General features: G+C 43.5%; 1 protein-coding gene across 1 annotated transcript in view; it reads right to left on the bottom strand.

The window, feature by feature from the left end:
• The window catches only part of grin2ca (glutamate receptor, ionotropic, N-methyl D-aspartate 2Ca), a 142,872-nt gene that overhangs the window by 14,477 nt on the left and 107,611 nt on the right, over positions 1-20,784 (bottom strand). The window contains exons 7-9 of the mRNA XM_083780236.1: positions 7,410-7,578; positions 4,136-4,289; positions 215-340 (exon numbers count right to left, since the gene is read on the bottom strand). Of these exons, the coding sequence (XP_083636362.1) occupies positions 215-340; positions 4,136-4,289; positions 7,410-7,578 (449 nt within the window). The remainder of the gene's footprint in view (positions 1-214; positions 341-4,135; positions 4,290-7,409; positions 7,579-20,784) is intronic.

Below are 20,784 nucleotides of genomic sequence, written 5' to 3'. Positions count from 1 at the left end.
TCTAATGTAGTAGTAAAGTACATTTACTCAAGTACTGCACTGTATTTTTACTTTACTGGAGTACTTCCAATTTTCAATACTTTTACTACTACACATTTCAGGTCCAAATATTGTACTTTTACACCACTGCAATTCTTTTTTAAACTTTAGTTACTAGTGCATATTTTGATTATTACAAGCTCACAACGTGTCACGATGTGGTGAAGCGACTCACCTTTGGCGCTGACCAAGCTGCGGTTGTACCCGACAGGACTGCAGTACTCAAAGACAAACACGGTGAGGGCTACCACGGTCAGGCACATGACGAACATCATCACCCACACAGCTGGGCTGTATGGCTCTGCAGAACGGGGGGAGGGAGGTTTATGTTTATTTATTTGATATGGACATAACAATCACATTGCTCATTGCACAATTGTACAACTTGTAGATGCATCGTTTACAGTGTGTTAGCACGAGTGCTAGTTTTCACCACTTGTCCATAGGAGACTTTTCTGAAAATAAGTTAAAAGAACACCCAATCTAAAAATAAGAAGTACATTCAATAAGAAGTACATTCAAGTGAAATGTACAGTACATTACATAACCTCCAGTACAAAAGTAAACATAATCATTCTCGTGACCGTCAGGAGCTATACATGTGAGCACAGTTGATCTGATTTCAACCATAGTTTGAGACCTCTATAGAACACATTACCATCCGTCTCTAGTTTTAAGACCGTAGGCAAGGAGTTCCACAAGTTAGCTCCCTTTACTGAAAAGGCAGACTGTCCGAATGTGTTGTTACACCTGGGAACAACACAGTTACCACTTGTTGAGGCGCGAGTGGTTGCTCTACCAGAGCTCGGAAGTCTAACTATCAGTCCAGAGAACAAAGGTGAGACATGACCCTGTAAACACTTAAAAAACAATTTGATAGTAGAAATAAATACAAAATATTCAAAGGTTTTTTAGGACACCACAAATTGATGGTTTTTGATCCATGATTTTTATAGCCTGTTTGTATATTGATGTTATTGGTTTTAAGACAGTTTGAGAGGATTGTGAGTGACCATGTTGTGATGCTGTATGATAGGTGTGAGAAAATCATAGCATGCATATACAGCTGTGCAGTTTTAGCTGATAGGGCCCTTCTAATATGACGAAAACAATTTAGATTTGGTTTGACCTTCTTGCATATATGCTTTACCTGTTTTTCAAATTTTAAGTTTTTATCCAAGATTATTCCTAAGTATTTTACTTCACCCATTTCCATAAGAGTTTAATTTTTGATGCGTACCTCAAAGGTATCAGCAGCAGGCCTGCTGCGGATGAAGATACACATTGAAACTGTTTTTTTTTACATTTAAAGTTAATTGTGATGACTCTAGCCAGTTGGAGATGTTCTCTAATTCCTGTGTCAGCTGCACAGCTGCCATGCTGGCTGTTTTAGCAGATGTATAGATGACAGTGTCATCAGCATACATTTGGCAGCTAACGCCTGGGCAGGTATTAGGAAGATCGTTAATGTACATAGTAAATAGCAGTGGTTCAAGTACCGACCCTTGGGGCACTCACATGTTATTGGGGAGCAGCAATGATTTCTCCCCATTGACCCTGACACACTGCTGTCTCCCTCCCAGATATGACTTAAACCACTGTGAAGCTTCTGCTGACACTTTGAAATGTTTTAACTTAGACAACAAGACTCCATGATGGACAGTGTCAAAGGCCTTTTTTAGGTCCAAGAACACTGTCCACGCAACTTGTCCCCTCACCAGTAGACCTTTGAACCTGTCAAGTAAGTAACAGTTAGCTGTCTCGGTAGAATGTTTGGGTATAAATCCAAACTGCTGTGGGTGCAGTAGTTGCTTAGACTCCAAATATTCAGTTAGTTGCATGGCAACGATATTTTCTAATATTTTTGAGACAACAGGAAGAAGAGCAATGGGTCTATAATTGCTAGCCAAGTCCTTGTCCCCTGACTTGTGGATCGGGGCAATTATTGCCGTTTTCCAGCTCTCTGGGAATCTTTTTGTTTTTATAGATAAGTTAACTAAGTAAGTGATAGGCTCTAGTAAGCAGGTCAGATTTTTTTAAATTAGTTCAGCATATAAGTCGTGGATGTCCTTTGACATTGAGCTACTCATGTTTGCGATACATTTTTTTACTGCATCACTAGACACCTCTTTGATTTGGAAATCATCTGGATAAGCATTGTGAGTCTCCTCATAGGGTGACTCAGTGGATCTGAAATTACTAGAAAATTCCTCTACAGACTTAATAAAAAAATTGTTGAAAGCATTTGCCATGGCCACATTGTTATCCACAATGCCATTGTTTACTTTCAAAAAAATATTTTAGCGTGTTTATGCCTACTAGAGTCTGCTACTCTGTTGAGCTGCCATAGCTTAGAGCTGTTGCCATTGGCCTCTTCAATACGTTTGTGGAAGTAGTTACTCCTGGCCTTCCTTAGCTCAGACAGCACTTTGTTCCTCAAACCTGTGAAGAGCAGGTAATCAGTAGTGTTTTTTGTCTTTAGAGACTTTTTAAGAGCGAGATCTTGCTTTTTAGCGAGCTGGAAGATGTCATTATTAAACCAGGGGAGAGAATATTCTTTGCCCTACTTGTTCATGTTTTGGTGTATTTATTTATTAAATTGCCCAAAATTGAGGCGTTACACTATTATTTAAGTCCTGTTCTCTAGTTACACATTCCCAGTTTATTTCCATTAAATCGTGTTCAAAGTTACCTATGTTCGCCCTAGGAATTCCTGTCATTGAGGTTCGACCTTCCGTTTTACTATGGTGAACCAGACGTTTTCCTGTTAGTTTTCTTACAATCAAGGTCATATTATGATCTGAAAGTCCAGTGATAAGATTATATGTTTTTATTGCTCTCTCGGGTCTATTTGTGAAAATCAGATCTATAAGAGTTTCACTCGTCCTAGTGATGCGAGTGGGTTTATCAATCAACTGCTTATATTTATGTTTATCCATTACAGATTTCAGTTTTAATTTGCCCTTTTTATCGGCCCAATTTACATTGTAGTCCCCCAAAAATATAGTCTCATTACATTTATCACAAGCAGAGAGAAGACTTTTCAATTCATTATAAAAATCAGCATTATGAGATGGAGGATTATAAAGTACAACTATGTTAAAATTCATGTTGGAAGAAAGTATTACATTGATTCCCAGACACTCCACGTTTACAGCCAATTCAAGCTCCACACATTTAATACATTCCCTAATATAGATTAGAACCCCCCCCCCCCCCCCCCCCTTGCTTTACCTGTTCTATCTTTCCTAAAACATGTGTATCCATATATGTTAACTCGGTCAGTGGAGACATTGCTGTTCAGCCAGCTCTCAGTTATACACAGGAAATCCAAGTTGGAGTCAATTAGTACTTTCCTGATCTGATCTATTTTAATAGGTAACAGACTTCTGACATTTAATTGACCTCCTAATAATCCTTTGGGTTTTGAGTGTGGGTTCCATATGACCTGTGCGTGGTTTACAGTTTGAAAGAACTTGAACCGTCTCTGTTTTGACGCTGCGCGATGGCGTGATTCAAGTGACAGTTGTTGTTTGACCCTCGCGGGATGCGGGGTGAGGTTACGGACACAAGTGCAACATTCAACATTCAAAATACAATAGGCCACTGTTTCCCAAACAGTGGGTAAGGTCCAATTTTTTTAACCATTTTTTTACGGGTAAAAAATAATGGCCGGCAGTCAGATAAGAATGCTTTAAATTGAACAATACAGAATTAACCCATTGCCTGGGGAGCCCATTGCCTGGGGGTAACGGAACGTTTATGTAGATGTGGGCCAGGGTGAAGTTGCGTCATGACTGTCATGATTATGACAGGCATGTTTCAGGGCTATTTTAACGTATTCCTTTGTAACCTTATTAACGTATTCCTTGGTATGCTCTCAGAGTGTGCTGGGGGTTTTGCTGTGTAACATCAGTTTACTGAGACCGCAACACTGTTCACACTGACACCTCCATATCTGACATGTTCCTTCAGTCAGACGCGTCGGTGCGTGATTGTGTTTCTCAAGGCGAGACAAACACACATCCTGGGGGGGTGGCACAAAAATGTTCTCTTCACCCAGACGACAGGCCTGCATGCATGGGGGGCTGCTCACCTAGAAAGGCGGAGGGCGAGACGGTCCCGTTGCTCCTGGCCACCATCACACTGATCCCCGTCTCCACGAAGGGCACCGAGAAGTCGATGATCTCCGAGCGCTCCTCGTTGATGGTCAGTGAGCCGATCGCCATGTCGGCCCTCTTGTAGAACACCTGTGAAGAGGCAAAAGGACAGTCAGTAGAGGTGTGGGGGTATAGGGTTGATTTTGTCAACTAAAGCTACGGTGGACTACCTTTTTTCACTGACGAAAATGAAACTCTAAATAAAGACTAAACTATGACTAAATATATCAACAACAACAACAAATAAAAACTAGACTAAAATGTTAAGGGAGGGATTAGTGGAGAAGAGATCCAGTAGAACTAAAAACTTTGTTTGGTCGCACTCCGGTGTTGCGCTTTCAGTATGCAACCAAGTGTAATAAAAATCTGCCATTACGACGTCATTAAGGCCCGCCAAAATTTTAGTCGACAAAATCAACTGTAGATTTAGTCGACTAAAATCTTATGATATTTAGTCGACCAAAACACTAAAATATTAAATAAAGTCTATGACTAAACTAAATTAAAAATTGCTGTCAAAATCAACACTGGAGGGGTGTTTGCATATTATAATTTAGGCATTTAGCATTTAATCCAGAGCGATTTACAGAGCAAGAACAAAAAAGCATGGCAATACATCAAGTACTTATCAGTAATACGTAAGCTAAGAACATAGCAGTGGAATATCTATACTGTATAATGAAACTATGCATATAAACTATAAAATGCATACTGTATGTTCGGCATGCAGCATGTGGCATGCAGCATCATAAATCGGACGCTGCCCAACAGGACTAAGATAAGGGAAGGGTCACTGTGACCTTTGGGATAAATCTCGTACACAAGTGACTTATTGCGCCTCGGCAGGGTGATGTACCGCCTCATTCTCACCGCTAAGGACGTACTCGTATTCTTTTTTTTACTCAAGTAAAAGTAGCAAAACCAATACCACAAACAATTTAGAAACATTGTGTTAATGTTAGGCCTGTAATAATAATAATAATTATTGTTATTGTTATTGTTAGTAGTAGTAGTAGTATTTATATTGCACTCAAAGTGCTACACTACAGAATAAAAAAGAAAGAAATTGGCATCGACATATATTTACATTACAAAAACAAAAGTATTTGTATTGTATTGCATTGGGCGTTTCTGTCTATTTCATAATCTATTATTGGATTGTAATTAGTAATGCATGTTTATTGCTAATGTTTTAGCTGGTAAAGATGGGGCTGAATTATTGTTTTAGAAAATGTGTCAAACGCTTTAAAAATAGCAGATGTAAGCTCACAACGGCTAGCGATTCAAGGCATTGTGAGCTTGTAGATCGGCTATTCTGCTGAAGTATAAAAATTGAAGGCAGCCAGGTTGGCGGTGTAGGAGGCCAGGAGGATGACGGCGAAGAAGGCCCACACCAGCACCATGATCTTAATGGTGGTCCCCTTGGGGTTCTCCATGGGCACCAAGTTGTTTGCGCTTAATATATATTTTTACTAATGATCTAAATCTACCAAGTAACTAGTGACTAAAGTTGTCAAATAATTGTAAGTGTTTTGTTTTTTTGTACATAATTTGTACGGGAATCATTTAATTTACGGACCACAGTGGAAGTGAGCGTTACCTATAGCGACAGGTAGGGTGACCAGATCCCCACTCACCACCAGATGTGAGACAACGAGTGTGTTTGTGTGGGACACGTGGGGTTGCGTTGCACGCGTAAATAATTTGTACACAAAAACAATTCTATTCTTCAAGTCTTCAAGTGATAAAACCAAGATTTGAATTGCAGTTAACGCACATTTGAAAACTGGAGCCTGTCAATCAGTATGCGGGACAACGTCTCAATTTGCGGAACGCATGAAAAGTCATTCAAATGCTGGACAATCCCACACAAATCGGGACATCTGGTCACCCTAAGTGATGGGGAAGCTGCTTGCATGGTGGATATCAGCGAGACCATCCTGAATTAATAAACCCCCAAAAGACATGAAAGACAGCCTTGGCGCTTCTGGCTTTCCATAAAGATAAGTGAAAGATGTCCTTGGCAGGGTTTATGATTTATACAAAAATCTAATAAAGTGAAAGTACCTCAAAATTGTACTTAAGTATAGTACTGTCACCTGTCAAAAGTCAAAAAGCCTATCCCAAGGTTGTGTTTGCTGTCTTTTGGTTGCTACACGGTACCGCAGGGGCCCTGATCTGCCACCAATCCTAATCCCTAATCCATTACTAGGTATCGCAGCGGATAGCATAATGCCATGTTACATAATGCCTGATTTATACTCTGACATGCGTCGTATCGCTCGCCGGGACAAAAAGCAGATGTACAAGATCACACGGCGGGCACCTGTTGGCGGCCCGCTAATCACCGCCGACCAAAGGTTGTTGGTCGTCTGAAGGAATGGGCAGTGGTGGAAAAAGTACTCCCATTTCTTAACGCAGGAAGGCAACAGCTGTGAGTCTCCTACTGCACCTTGTTACATATTTGAAACATCTCATCCACACTCAAGCAACCTTATATTTGTCCGTGACCAGACAGTGGTAGCAGTGCGTACCATGGAGAGTGGATTGACATTCAAGGGAAACCTATAGGGTACCGTCGTCCCAAATACAGAAAAGGTAACCGAGGGTCCGGAAATCGGCGACTATCCTCAGAGACACGGGGAGAACATGCAAACTCCACACAGAAAGGCCCTTTCGCCAACCCCACCTAGAGTATGGGCACTGATGACGTGGAGGAGAGAACACGCCCCACGAACACAGCGAGCACAGCATCCCTGGCGGGAATCAAACCCAGGACAACTCTACTGAATGTGCCACTGAGCGTACAGACTTCTTAGCTTTTTTGTTTACACGCCTCCCCGTCCGGCTTCAGTTCCCTAACACGTCTATGTGAACACAATTGTTCATATATACAGTAGAATCTTGACAAAGCTGGATGCAATGTAAGGGTCAATATATGTATATATCGGAATAAAGTGCCATTTCGGCTTATCGAATTACTGTAGGCCTACTTGGGACAGTCAAGACATCTGGGGGTGCAGGAGTTCTGAGAGTTCTGAGATCGCCCATGCAGAAGTTCTGAATTATGTACATTTGTAGTTATACCACCTCCATTTCCAAAGAAAATTTTGAACGTCGGGATGAGCATGTACTTAAGGTGTCGTGCCAATAATCACGGTAAAGCACACCCTCTCATGTAATATTGCTTAAATAAACCTGTCCTCATACCTCTCCAATCATGCCGTTCCAGATGCCGCGGACAAGCTTGCCGTGCTTGCCGTTGGTGACCAGGTAGAGGTCGTAGGAGAACTTGATGTTGCGGGCCAGCTTCTTTAGGATGTCTATGCAGAAGCCTTTACAACACAACTTAGTGTAAGGCTCGGAGTGACCCACGATGCTGGAGAGACAGAGAGAGAGAGAGAGAGCATTTTGAAATTTAAAAGCACTTTATTAGGACCCGAACATGATGTTCTCTTACCGATTAGTGATTAACTGGCTGCGGAAAGTTCTACATCTTCAAAAAACACCTTTGTGTTCGAAAAGTATGCACGCACGCACGCACACACGCACACAATCTAATCTATGACACAGATGTTTTCTCGGTTTTAATGGATAAACCATATCTTTTCAATTCAGCCCATATTGTTGTAACAAACAACCGATAGGACAATTTGTCAACTCAGGCTCATCCCAAAACCAACCAAGACCATAAAACTACAAAAGATATACCAAAGCATAAAAGTACAACTTCCCATTAGAAGCAAGAACCAACTCCCCATCTTCCTGTGGCAGGCACAGTATCTTGTGATACAGATTGCAAGCTTAGCCATTCCAGACACAAAATCATAACGGTGCATGTACAGTATTTTATTTATTTATTTGGTCGCAGAATACTTGGGACAAAAAAAAGGAGAGACAGGCAGACAGACAGAGTGAGTGAGAGAGAGAGGCATGGGCGAGTATGATTAGGCTATCATACGAAGGCAGCGCTCCAAAATATGAATATTTAGGTGAAACGTCAACCTCTGCTCCGATGGGTTTTTCCCCCTGCTCCCCAGAGATACTTGCGTTATGAAATGCCAACTGTCTCCCTCACAGATCTGATAGTTTCAAATGGTTTCACTTGGAGGTCAGAGCAGAATGTCTTCCCCTCCGCGAGTCAACTTTTCTGACTATTGGTTTCCCTTAACACAGCGTCATTGTTATAAAATATGTCGTTAACCTCTCATTATGAGTTATCTATTGAGGCCAGTCTCTAAAATGTTCTCAGCAAAGCAATTTTGGGGCGGGATGATGAAAACAACATCAATGATTCCAATGCACTCATTTATCAACGAGGCGCATGCGAAAATAAGGGTGCTCGCCGAAATCGCCGAAATTTTCGGCATTTATCATTCCAGCGTGAACTTGAACTTTGGCGTGTGCCCGTCCAAATATCACGTCAGGTCGGGAGCTGTCGTAGGCTTTGTCCTCACCTGTAGTTCTGTTGTAGACAAGCAGAGTATTCACTTCTAAAATGTATATAAAACTAATACATATTATACATGTGAAAAAAGATAATTTGTAAAGGCATGGAAATGTATGAAATTGGTAAGATATTTCCAAGTGTACAAGGAATTAAAATTGCGCAATTAAAAACAATGTTGCAAGTTAGATGCTTAAGCCATTTAAACAGTGTTTTGCATCAGCGCATACATGCGAGGATTTGCACTGCCTCTGCTGGAATATTTTCATGACATGGATAGACGTTGGAGAGTGCAGAGTGTACTGCTGCAGCTGGAGAGTCAAGTCTCCCAACGTGGGTAGCCTACTGTAGCTTAATCTATAGCAGGCCCATGTCTTTTTGGAGTTACGGTATGTGCAATCTCCTCATCATGTCCATGTTTTAGGATAAACCCGACGTGTCGCTCGAATGCCATTTATGTGCCGTGCCAGCGCAAGTGGAGATAGGTAACCCAGCCAGCCCACCACCAGTAGTACCACATAGGCTACGTTAAGGTTTAGGCTGAGCATTCATATCATTGACACTTGACAGCCCAGCCACTGCATGCGAGCCAGCAAGGCAATCTAATATAGACTATAAACGGGCAAGGTCACGGTGTCACGGACCACCACAGTGTTAAAGACAGATAGGGCAGGAGGAGGAGATGCAGCTATTTGGGGAGGTGAGGCGAGGCAAGCGGAGGAAACTTTTTTTATTGGCTTTCCATCATGTAACTATGGTTTCCATACGTTGTTTGGTCATATTGTAGTTGTTCATGTCGCAAAAAACGAGGGCGAGGCTTGATTTCATAGGGCGTGCCAGATTGATTTCAGCCTTCACATTTATCAACGCTAGGAACGAAATTAAGCGAGGATCAGCTGTTTGCGATCATTTCATAAATGCCGTGCCGACATAGGTATGTAAGGCTAGGCAAGGCTCTTCCCAAATCAAATATTACAGCCCCGTGCCCCTAGTGACAATCAGCTAGGCTAATAATACAGCAAGTGTGAGGTGACTATGGGTAGGTATACAGAGTCGTGTAAACGGTGCTGGGTAGGCAGACAAAAAAAACGACCCAAGTGGCCAATCACATTTTCAGCTGGGCACAAAGCGTCATGCTTCAGGGTGTGATTGGCTACTTGGGACGTCTGTTAACACCCGCCTGACAGCGCGTGCCATTTTTTAAAACGGAAATAGCAATATTGACATCATTCACTTCAAAAGACGTGTGCCACCACTCAAATAAAAGATGAATAAAAGACAAAGGAAAATAATTGTGGAGAGGCTGTCAGCAGCAGCACCCCTAGGCTGCAGCAGCAGGGAGTCCGGTGGTGCATTCATGCTGACACCACGGTCAGCGGAGACGGCGGAGAGGCTGCCCACCGCGCCCGCCTCATGAGGAGCAATGAGCGGGGAGAGGCTGCCCACCGCGCCCGCCTCATGAGGAGCAATGAGCGGGGAGAGGCTGTCCACCTCATGAGAAGCAATGAGCGGGGAGAGGCTGTCCACCTCATGAGAAGGAATGAGCGGGGAGAGGCTGTCCGCCTCATGAGAAGCAATGAGCGGGGAGAGTCTGTCCACCTCATGAGAAGCAATGAGCGGGGAGAGGCTGTCCACCTCATGAGAAGCAATGAGCGGGGAGAGGCTGTCCACCTCATGAGAAGCAATGAGCGGGGAGAGGCTGTCCACCTCATGAGAAGGAATGAGCGGGGAGAGGCTGTCCACCTCATGAGAAGCAATGAGCGGGGAGAGGCTGTCCACCTCATGAGAAGCAATGAGCGGGGAGAGGCTGTCCACCTCATGAGAAGCAATGAGCGGGGAGAGGCTGTCCGCCTCATGAGGAGCAATGAGCGGGGAGAGGCTGTCCACCTCATGAGAAGCAATGAGCGGGGAGAGGCTGTCCACCTCATGAGGAGAAATGAGCGGGGAGAGGCTGTCCACCTCATGAGAAGCAATGAGCGGGGAGAGGCTGTCCACCTCATGAGGAGAAATGAGCGGGGAGAGGCTGTCCACCTCATGAGGAGAAATGAGCGGCCAGAGGCGGTAACCACCACAACAGCCCACTGTCTTAATTGGCATTATCATCCAAATTACGAAAAAACTTTTTTGTTTGGCTCTCATTGCCTGTCGACAACTTTTCAGTGATTAGGCGCATCTAAGGTAAATGCTCCAGGAGTCAGGAGACAATCTGAGTTTGCTTCACACTGTACGCCGTAAATCAGAAGAGATTATTGATTGATGCCTTATGATGCCAAGACAAAACATACTGTAGCGTAGCGCTGTATTAAGGTAGGTTAATCATTAATTTGAAGAGATTGGACAACGCTTCCTAGTTCCTACGCGCCGCCTGCTATTTGCAAATTAAATTGCACATGACAGCACAGATTAATATTTCATCCTGGCGCCGTGTATAAATAATTGAAAATAAATAATGAAACTTATTTAGACCATCTGTGGTAATAAATAAATCCGTGGCACGCGGGCGAGCGAAGTGCCCCCCCAACGCAATTCTAGCCTACCTAAAAGTAATTCCCACTCGCCACCTACGCGTGCCGACGTACTCCTAAACCGACGCTCGAATTTGAGACAGATTTTACACTCCATTGACAAATGAGGGCCCAAGAATCGGAATACATGAAAATAAGGCCTGATTGGAAGTGGATGAAGGCCGTGATGTAATCAAACAGAAGGGGAATAACAGAATAACGCTCCCTACTTCCGGGCCCCTTCCCTACTTCTATAGGTGTTACCAATGTTACAAATTAAGGAAGGCTGTGTTCCATTTAGTGTACAGTGGTTCTCAAACCGTTTAATTTCAAGGACCCCCATATAACTCAGAGAATGTACAAATGGAACCAAATGTACCCGTAGCACACCTGTACAGGGCCATTTGGAACCCACTCAAGGACACTTTGAGACCCAAGCAGAGTGAGCCAACATGCACAATAGCAGCACCCTGACTCTGTTTGAAAATAATGGAACAGAGCCTTCATTACTATCCATCAAAAAGTAGGACTTAAAAAAAATCCAAAAAGGTAGCACATCCAATATTTAAATAAATGGTGGACAAAGTACTCACATTTCTACTTTTTGTTAATTCATTCATTAGTATCATCAGTAACACCTGTGAAGGAAGTAGGTCTTCCAAAATGGTGTGTGTGCGTAGAGCGTATTATACTTCCTTGTACAATGGTGTTGTGTGGTGAAAAGACGTCACATCCGCATTGCAGTTACTAAAAAACACTTGAAATGTAGCATCCCTATTCGGGACATTGATAATAGGCAAAAATAGGCAAACATTTGTAGGTCGGTATATTAAGGCGAAGAGAATTGGTGTAGAGACTGAGGGGGAATTACAGAAGCCTCGGGGACCCCAGTTAACAAAGTATACACCCTGGCATACATATTCTGGGGGAACATTATCCAAAAATAGCAGATCTACAAGCTCACAACACGTAACAACGCACCCCCAATGAACTTGTATGTTTGGCAAAGAGATTCATACAGAGACCTCAAGTGCGTATATTTTTCTATTAAGAATAGAGGGTTTAAGTGGGTTCTAAGAAACGGGAGAACACAGAGAAGGCATAGCATCCTCGCGGATGCAGAGGCTGTGCTCTGATGTGGTGAGAGGAAGAGGGAGAGGGAGAGAGAGAAAGAGAGAGAGAGAGAGAACTGGGCTGACTGCGAGTCTCTCACAGCCAGCCTCGCAGCATTATGTCATGGCCACGACAGATGGACGGACAGCTGTGCGGACCAAAACAAATCCCGCACAAATTAATCACAAACAAACAAAGAGGGGAACGGAGCACAGAAACACAATGTGGGATTATTTGAGGGACTGACCAGCCAGAGTCAGCCCCCGGCACAACCTTTCAACCCGTCTCCTCGTGGGCCTTGGCCCCTCGCCGCACGCTGCCAGTGCAACGGGGGGCTTAACTCCCTCAGACGAGCCTGCTCCTCAGACATTTGGCTGCTTTAAGCCTCGTTTACGCTAGGCGCTGAATGGCTCGTTTTCAAACGAGGGAATTGTTGACGCGTGTCTTTCTTTCCACCTTCCTTCCATCTCCTTTCTTTCTGTATCAGTCTCAGAGATAAACTTGAACATGCAATCTTAGCGGACAAAGCCAACTCTTGTCGTGACAAATCATGACAATAAACACAATGTTTTGGGCCAAACAAAGAATAAAAAAACGGCAGGTTACAACACTTTTTTTGTTGTTTTTCTTCTTTGTAATTATTTGTTTGGTCCAAAATATTGTGTTTGTTGTCATGATTTGTCACGACTCGAGTTGGCTTCGTACGACGCTTAAAAGGTCTTTACACACTATACGTATGACGCTAGTTTAGTTGATGAATTTATTTTTAATGGCCCCAGACCCCACCAAAACCAGTCCAGAACTCCCACCACAGGACTCAGACGATCAATTAATACCTTTGCAACCACTATATTAATGGCACCTATTTCCTAAGTGGCCTAAGTGGCCTTTCATTGGTCCAATATATACACAATTGGCTTGTGGTTCGACACATTCACATTCTTTGTTGACCTTCATTCTAGCCCAACCACTGGTGTCTGGCGACGTGCTACCGTGTAGAATCAATCTAACCTTGCATCACCAGGATTTTCCTATTTGGAAACTAAAATACGCGTCCCATAATGAACTGATACGGGACGCACTTTGTTTTCTGTATTTTAAGGTCGGGAAATAAATAATTATGAATGACAGGGCGATTTATTTGACAATTCTGCTGTGCTCCTCCTCCCACTCTGCTTCCCTCCGCTCTCATTGCTGTGAGTTTATTGCCTGTGAAACCTGGTGTCTGAGAATACTCAGCAGTTCATTGGCTCATGCAGTTACCCATGACAGGACCAATCTTAGTGTTGCTAAGATAGGATCACCCCACACCCTGGGATCTATTCAAATTTCAAACCAAAACAGACAAGCATGACAATGTGACGGCAGTAGGCTACTGCCTGCTCAGAGGTCAGAACACGAGCTGGCATAACTTTTTTAATCACCCTATTGTTGATATAACACCATGTAGGTCAGTGATATTAGATATAACATTGTGCACTGATATAAAAATGTATAAATAGCAGCCAGTCATTGTCTGCCAGTCAACTTCTGTGTTTTAGTAGATAAATATGATGCACAACGAGGGATGGAGCTTGATAACCGATACCCGAACAAATCCAATAACAAGCTTATTGAGTTATCAATAAGCTTTGGGCTTATCAAGCCCGTTATCGAGCATATTGGCCCATGACGTCATGTTTAAACAATCGAGGCGATCAAGAAATAAATGTAATCATCCATGCTGGCACAAACATGTCGGTCTAAAAGTGTATTGATACCTGCCAACCAGCGCTGTCCAGGTAAACAAAATTACGCTTTTAATGTGACGGTACACATATTAACAGTTTCTTTAATATTATGTTATTGGTATAGTCAATTGCCTTCCATCTGTTAGAAAAGTACCGTATTTGAAGGCCCTAGTCAAATATACTGGTTCTGTTGAGAATGTATTGTCTCCCATCTTTCCACAAACTAATGTTCGATAGTGGGCTCGTTAAGGTGTAAAAATTAACGAGCTCCATCCCTATACACGACTACAGCGCATCAATAGTGGTTATTGCGACTGTAGGTGGCAGATTACTATGAAAACCTGCAAAACCTGAGTCTGTCTGTCGACACGTCATGCCACCATATATGTTCGTCAGTCCATCAGGCCTCGTGACACGCTCTGTATGTCTGGCCGCCTTCATATTATGAAGATCACGACACTGACCTGCATCAAACCCTGGAAAGCCAAACATGGAGAAGACTGGATCATCACATAGATCTCCATATATGGAGCTGACCTGTTCTGACATGTTGATCCTACCCCACCCGTCCATCCTCTTCGATGTCTCCATTTTGACTGATACCTGTCCATTCAAACGGGTCTGCCCCAAAGTTATTAGTGCAGCCGCACCCGGCAGCCGGCGAAAACTAGAGTTCGCAACAGGCCCGAAAATTAAGCCTACCTGGGCCCTCATCAAACCCTGTACACTTAAGACACGCTCTATATATGGCCAGACCTCATCAAACCCTGTACATGCACTCAAGACACTCCCCCGCTGACACCATTAGATCTCCATATATGGAGCTGACCTGTTCTGACATTCCATTATGTTGATCTGACCTCATCAAACCCTGTACACTCAAGACATGCTCCATATATGGCCAGTACATAATTCATTCCATATGTTGATCTGACCCCCCATGCCAAAGCGCCAGCGCTCGCCCAGCAGTCTACCGTCACCCATGGGCAGATGCGCGCATGCGAAGTCCCTTCTCGCCCTCAGGGTGTCTTATAGTTAACTATTGAATTCTGTTTATGTCGTTGTGTCCTGCCATCACTGGGATAAAGGCTGGTCACAGAATCGGACGTCTATAGTCTATCTATGCCATGGTGTAACATCATAGCATCCCGGCCAGCCAGCCAGCCAGTGTGTGCGTGCTCGTGTGTTGTAACTGTCACCAGGCAGACATCGACTCATAGGAACACTTGCCTTGCCCACACATAACTAAAAGTCTGCAAGTGTGACAGTGCGTCCTCTGTTGTTGCATTGCATTTGCCCACAATAAAGAAAATTATAGCTTATACTTTGGGGCCAGGATACTAGATGTGAGGGCCACGAAGCAGCCGGAACCTCTAGTATTTATACAACCCACAGACACACTCAACCACTTTTACTTTCACATTTCAAATATAGCATTTCCAAAAATAGCAGATCTACTAGTTCGCAATGTAAAGCGTTGTGAGCTTGAACTTTGTTTGCTACTTTTGTGCAAGACGAGGCAGGGCATTCATTCATGGAAAACACTAAAATAGATATAAAAAAAATAAGTGGAGATACAAGGTTTGTACCTGACAGCAGCGATTTGTTCCCTCGCTTGTACAGCACTGAAGTTCAGATGGGGAGAGAGAGAGAGAGAGAGAGAGAGAGAGAGAGAGAGCACAGTGCAGGTCTTGCATAGTAAGCAGAAGAGGCTGTTATACAGTATATTATAGGGGTATAATAAAGCAGAAGTTTGAGCTCTAAACTCAAGGCTTAGGAGAGTTTTGCGAGAGGCCACCATTTAAAGGCCACTATAAACAGAAAAGTCTTGCACATTGACAGCGTGGATTCTCTTAGGATGCAAACACATAAAGTGAAAAAAGTGAGACAGTGAAAGCTACAAAAAGAAGAGTGGACACATGTCGTTTCTCAGACCAGCGCAATCACAACACTGTAAGCTTGTCGATTGGCTATTTTTTAACTATTTTGCTCTTTTTTTAGTGGGGGCTTGAAACTGAATGTAACTTTCCTGATCTACCCCGGATTTGAACCCAGGTCTCCAGTACAAGTGCTGACATTTTCACCACTGATATGAGATAGGGGTAGGCAACCTTAGGCACGGGTGCCAACATTGGCACAGCAGAGGGTGATCACTGGCACAAGTGTGAGAGAGATGATTTTTCTTTTAAATTTAAATGTATATAAAAAAGTGTACAGTTAAATTCCTGTATCTGTATGCAAATTACATTACATTAATTCTACATTCATTCAAACTCACATTCATTGTTCTCTGACTGGGGAGACAGTGGTAAAAAATTATAATTGTGTCAAAATCATACATGCGGATAGAAATATATCATTTGGATGTGGTGTCATAATTAAACGTAATTTTGAAATGGCACGGCGACTATCAAGAAAATAAAGACACGGAACTTCAAAAGGTTGCAGACCCCTGAGTAATAGAACCTACTTGCCCTGGGGAGAAATGGAATGGAATTTTGACCTATAGGTCAAATATTCACGTCAAACCAGATCCGGACCGAAATGTATCAATAGAAGAGTAGGGAGACCAAATACAACAACCCCCATTTGTTTAGATTGTATTCCTAAACAGTGGGTCGGGACCCATTTGTGGGTCACTGACCAATTTTTTATGGGTCACGAGTCGAGTCCCATTCTACTCGTTCTCCTACATTCTTCATTAAGTTAACGTAAAAGAAAATCGAGCAAGCACGAGTAGACGATAAAATGACATTTTTTTTAAAGTGAAATATCCCTTTAAGTGGTTAATTCATAATTATAGCCGGGACTTTAATGCATAAATACAATTAATTAATTACAGACAAATTATTGCGCAATTGAATCGTAATCGTTTTTCAGTTTCAGCCAGGCGGAACGAAAATACCGGTGCACCAACCAAACTTCACTGTCCTGCAGTCATAGTGTGGTGCCGTCAGTCAGACGACAACAAATCCCAATTCACCCACAGGAATCAATGCATGAAGAAGCTGCTTATACTGCTTTTTCCCCGTGAATGGGTTATTTAGATTTAAAAGCTATCGTATGGAAGTGTGGATAAAAGCACAGTTGTGTGCAATAGCGGAGGGAAAGGTTCCATAGCATATGGGGCTACACCGACGTTAGCTTCCATGGTAGCTGCTTCAACATGTCTGCGTCGAGGACACCGGAGGTTTAACGGGCTGCAGTGATTCATTTCTTCCACGCTGGCTGCATGTCTCCGCATCGAGTGGTGATATTTTGCATATCACCACTCGTCTCACTCATGTGAGACATGCAGCCATAGCGTGGAAGCCAACGCCAGTCTCCAGCCCCATGTAGAACCGCTCCCTCCGATATGTAGAACTACATTACAGCGGAGTGAGAGGTTCATATGGGGCTAATGTTAGCCAACCCACACCCGACCAGATAAAACGGTTATTATGGCCCATTAAATAAATAAATAAATAAAATGTTGGTATTGGTAGATCCGTTATGGATGTTATGTCCTCTGAAGCAACAGAGAGATTGCTGCCTCAACCCTGTGGAATGCAGTGCCCAATCGAGTCCCAGCCCTGTATACGTTGCTTTAGACCCGCTGTTGACCTGTCTGTCTAGCATCAAATGTTGGATGAGTGAGAACTTTCTCAAGCTAAATGAGGATAAGACAGAAGTTCTCATAATCGGTTCTAGTGAGCAGAAAGAATCAATAATAAGCAGACTTGGCAACCTGACTGTAGAAAGTAACAGTACAGTAAAGAACCTGGGGGTTATTATTGATTCTGAATTGAATTTTAATTCACACATTAATCATGTTACCAAGATTGCCTTTTTCCACCTTAGAAATATTGCACGAATCAGAGCCTATTTGTCCTTGGACGATGCAAAAACGCTAATCCACGCCTTTGTTTTTTCTCGGCTTGATTACTGCAATGCACTTTTTTCAGGACTGCCTAAGAAAACAACTGACAGATTACAACTTGTCCAAAATGCAGCAGCCAGAGTTTTAACTAGAACTAAGATGAGAGAACATATTACTCCAGTTTTGGCATCACTGCACTGGCTTCCGGTTGTTTTACTTGTCTATAAAGCTCCCAATGGTCTCGCACCTTCCTACCTACATGACTGCCTGCCTAAATAGGTCCCAAACCGCCCCCTAAGGTCTTCCACTGCTGGCCTGCTCGCTTTGCCTAAAAAAATGGCAACTAAAAAATACGGGGAAGCAGCTTTTTGCTTCTACGGGCCGTTGGCATGGAACAAGCTCCCACTGTACCTTCGTCAGGCAGCCTCGGTAGACATTTTTAAAGCTCAGCTCAAGACCCACTTCTACAACATTGCTTTTAATTGATCTTTTATTTTTTATTTTTTGTTCCTCACTGTATTGCATTACTGCTTGTTTTTTAATGTCGTTGCCTTGCTTTTCTTTTATTCTCCATTGTTCTGTAAAGCACTTTGAGCTGCATTTCATGTCATGAAAGGTGCTATACAAATAAAGTTTTATTATTATTATTATTATTATACCACTTATATACATATATATATATATATATATATACATGTTTTAAGACGTATACAGAGTATTTCTACTTCTACTCCCCTCTACTTCTTATAGTAGAGGGGAGTATTGATACTTTTATATTAAGTAAAACATTTGAGTTGAGATTTTTCCACCACAAGGTCAGCATTGTGTGCCTCTGTGTGTGTGCGAGGAGTCAGACCGCAGCGCAGCTAGTGAGCCATGGATACAGCCACTAATGACACATCAACCCCCATTCCCTCCTTCCCCTGTAACCTCCCGCCACACCCCAGGGCCTAATGGACTGTTCCCTCTGCAGAGAGGAGGAGGCCACGAGGCAATGAGATGGACAGCACAGGAAGATAGCGCCCAGGGTAAGAGTCAAGAGTCTCTCTCTCTCTCTTTCTTTCTCTCTCTCTCTCTCACACACACACACACACACACACACACACACACACTAGGGGTGCAACGGTTTTCGGTTTAAAACCTAACCGTACGGTTCAATGCGCTCTAATGAACCGCGCTATTTCGGTTTGCATTGATTCATTTCTTACAGCTGCGAAGAATGTATTTCTCGGTCACACACCGGCCTACTTAGAAGTCTAGGGGCCGATTCATACTCCTATTTTAGAGCCGAATAAAAGTCGGTTCGGCTCTGTAGAGCCTACAATTTGACGTAATTTGAGGTTCGGGGGGGCGGGTACCGTCCTAAAGTCGGCTCTTCGGTGCTACTGAAAATTTCTGACGAGCCGAAATCATTTCAGCACTACAGCGCCGAAACAGCGGTAAAATAGGAGTATGAATCGGCCCTAGCACTCTATCGGTCACACACCGTCCTACTAAGAAGTCTAGCACTCTTTCGGTCACAGAAGTGTAGCACTCTGTCGCCCCCCCCCCCCCTCTACACACACACACACACACAGAGAGAGACAGCATGATGAGGAGAATCCACTCCAGCTCCAGTCTTTACCCTAAATGGGAATAATTATTGATCGTCATACACAGAGACACACACAGCGGAGCAACGACGTAGAGTCTGTGGGGGCCACGGGGCCGCAGCCCCCATGAAGATTCCCAGGGCCCCTTTAGGCCCCCATGAAGATTTTCGTGGACATTTTACATTTACATTACATATTTTCTGGGAATTCCGAACATTTTGGACCTCTCCGCCGGCAATCTGAGAATCCCATCGTCAAATATTCGGGAAAACAGCGCCTCCCCTGTTGTTCCTCAATTGTTGCGAGGCAACAGTCTGTCTTGAGAGACACCGGCCGTCCAAGAGGTGTTAAAAAGTGCTAATCGGGTTTCTTTTGTAGTTGTTCTTGAGGCGTGAAATAATAACACTGATCAAGAATTCACCAAAGAGACCTAACCCTACACAGACTAGTGAGACTACACACTGACTCGAGAAAAGACCCATATCGTCCAAAATAGGCTGATCAGTCGCTGTCTGTGTATAGGCTAATTCATTGGTAAAAGTATGCTAAATTGTGCGGGGAGGCGGGGCTGCGGGGGGGGGGGGGGGGGGGGTATCGCTGGGTATGAGCATGAAAACAGCATGGTTGTTTTTCACCACCTGTGCGCAACCTAACACACACACAAACACATACACACGCACATTATTAACTGTATATATGATGATTTTGTGTGTGCCAGTACAGTGACAGTACAGTACAGTACAGTAGAGGGTACAGTAGAGGGACCGGCACACAGTAACTCTGTAATTTCTCAACCGTTTCGGACACGGGGCGGCTCGCCGGAACCGGCCCGGCCCCCTGGGCGCGTTCCTGGGGGTCACTTCACACGGGTGTAATTTTTTTTACTGTACCAAAACCGAACCGAAACCGTGGCCCCCATACCGAGGTTCGAACCGAACCGAGGTCTAACTGAACCGTTGCACCCCTAAAACACACACACACACACACACACACAGACAGGTCTACGAGATCACTGTCCAGGGTGCTGAAATTGACCTGCTAGCTTAGCTTATTACTGTATATACGTATATAATTTTAATGATAGATCACTGCATGGGTCACATGAGACAGACACGACTGTCTGTCTGTCTTTATCTCTCTGCCTCTGTCTCCGTTTCCTTCCCCTCATCCACATCTCTCTCTCTCTCTCTCTCTCTCTCTCTCTCTCTGTCTCTGAGCCCCGAAGTAAACACAGTGTACCCAGTCATCCATCAGCTGCCAGGGCCCCAGCGCTGGGGTTGTCTATTGGCTGGCCCATGCAGTCGGCTATCAAAATAATATTATAGTAATAAAAAATACTT

The sequence above is a fragment of the Protomyctophum parallelum genome, assembly GCF_964188405.1.
Source record: "Protomyctophum parallelum genome assembly, chromosome: 13".
Taxonomy (NCBI): Eukaryota; Metazoa; Chordata; class Actinopteri; order Myctophiformes; family Myctophidae; genus Protomyctophum; species Protomyctophum parallelum.
The sequence above is the reverse complement of the archived record's forward strand: the minus strand, read 5'-3'. Positions and strand labels throughout refer to the sequence as shown.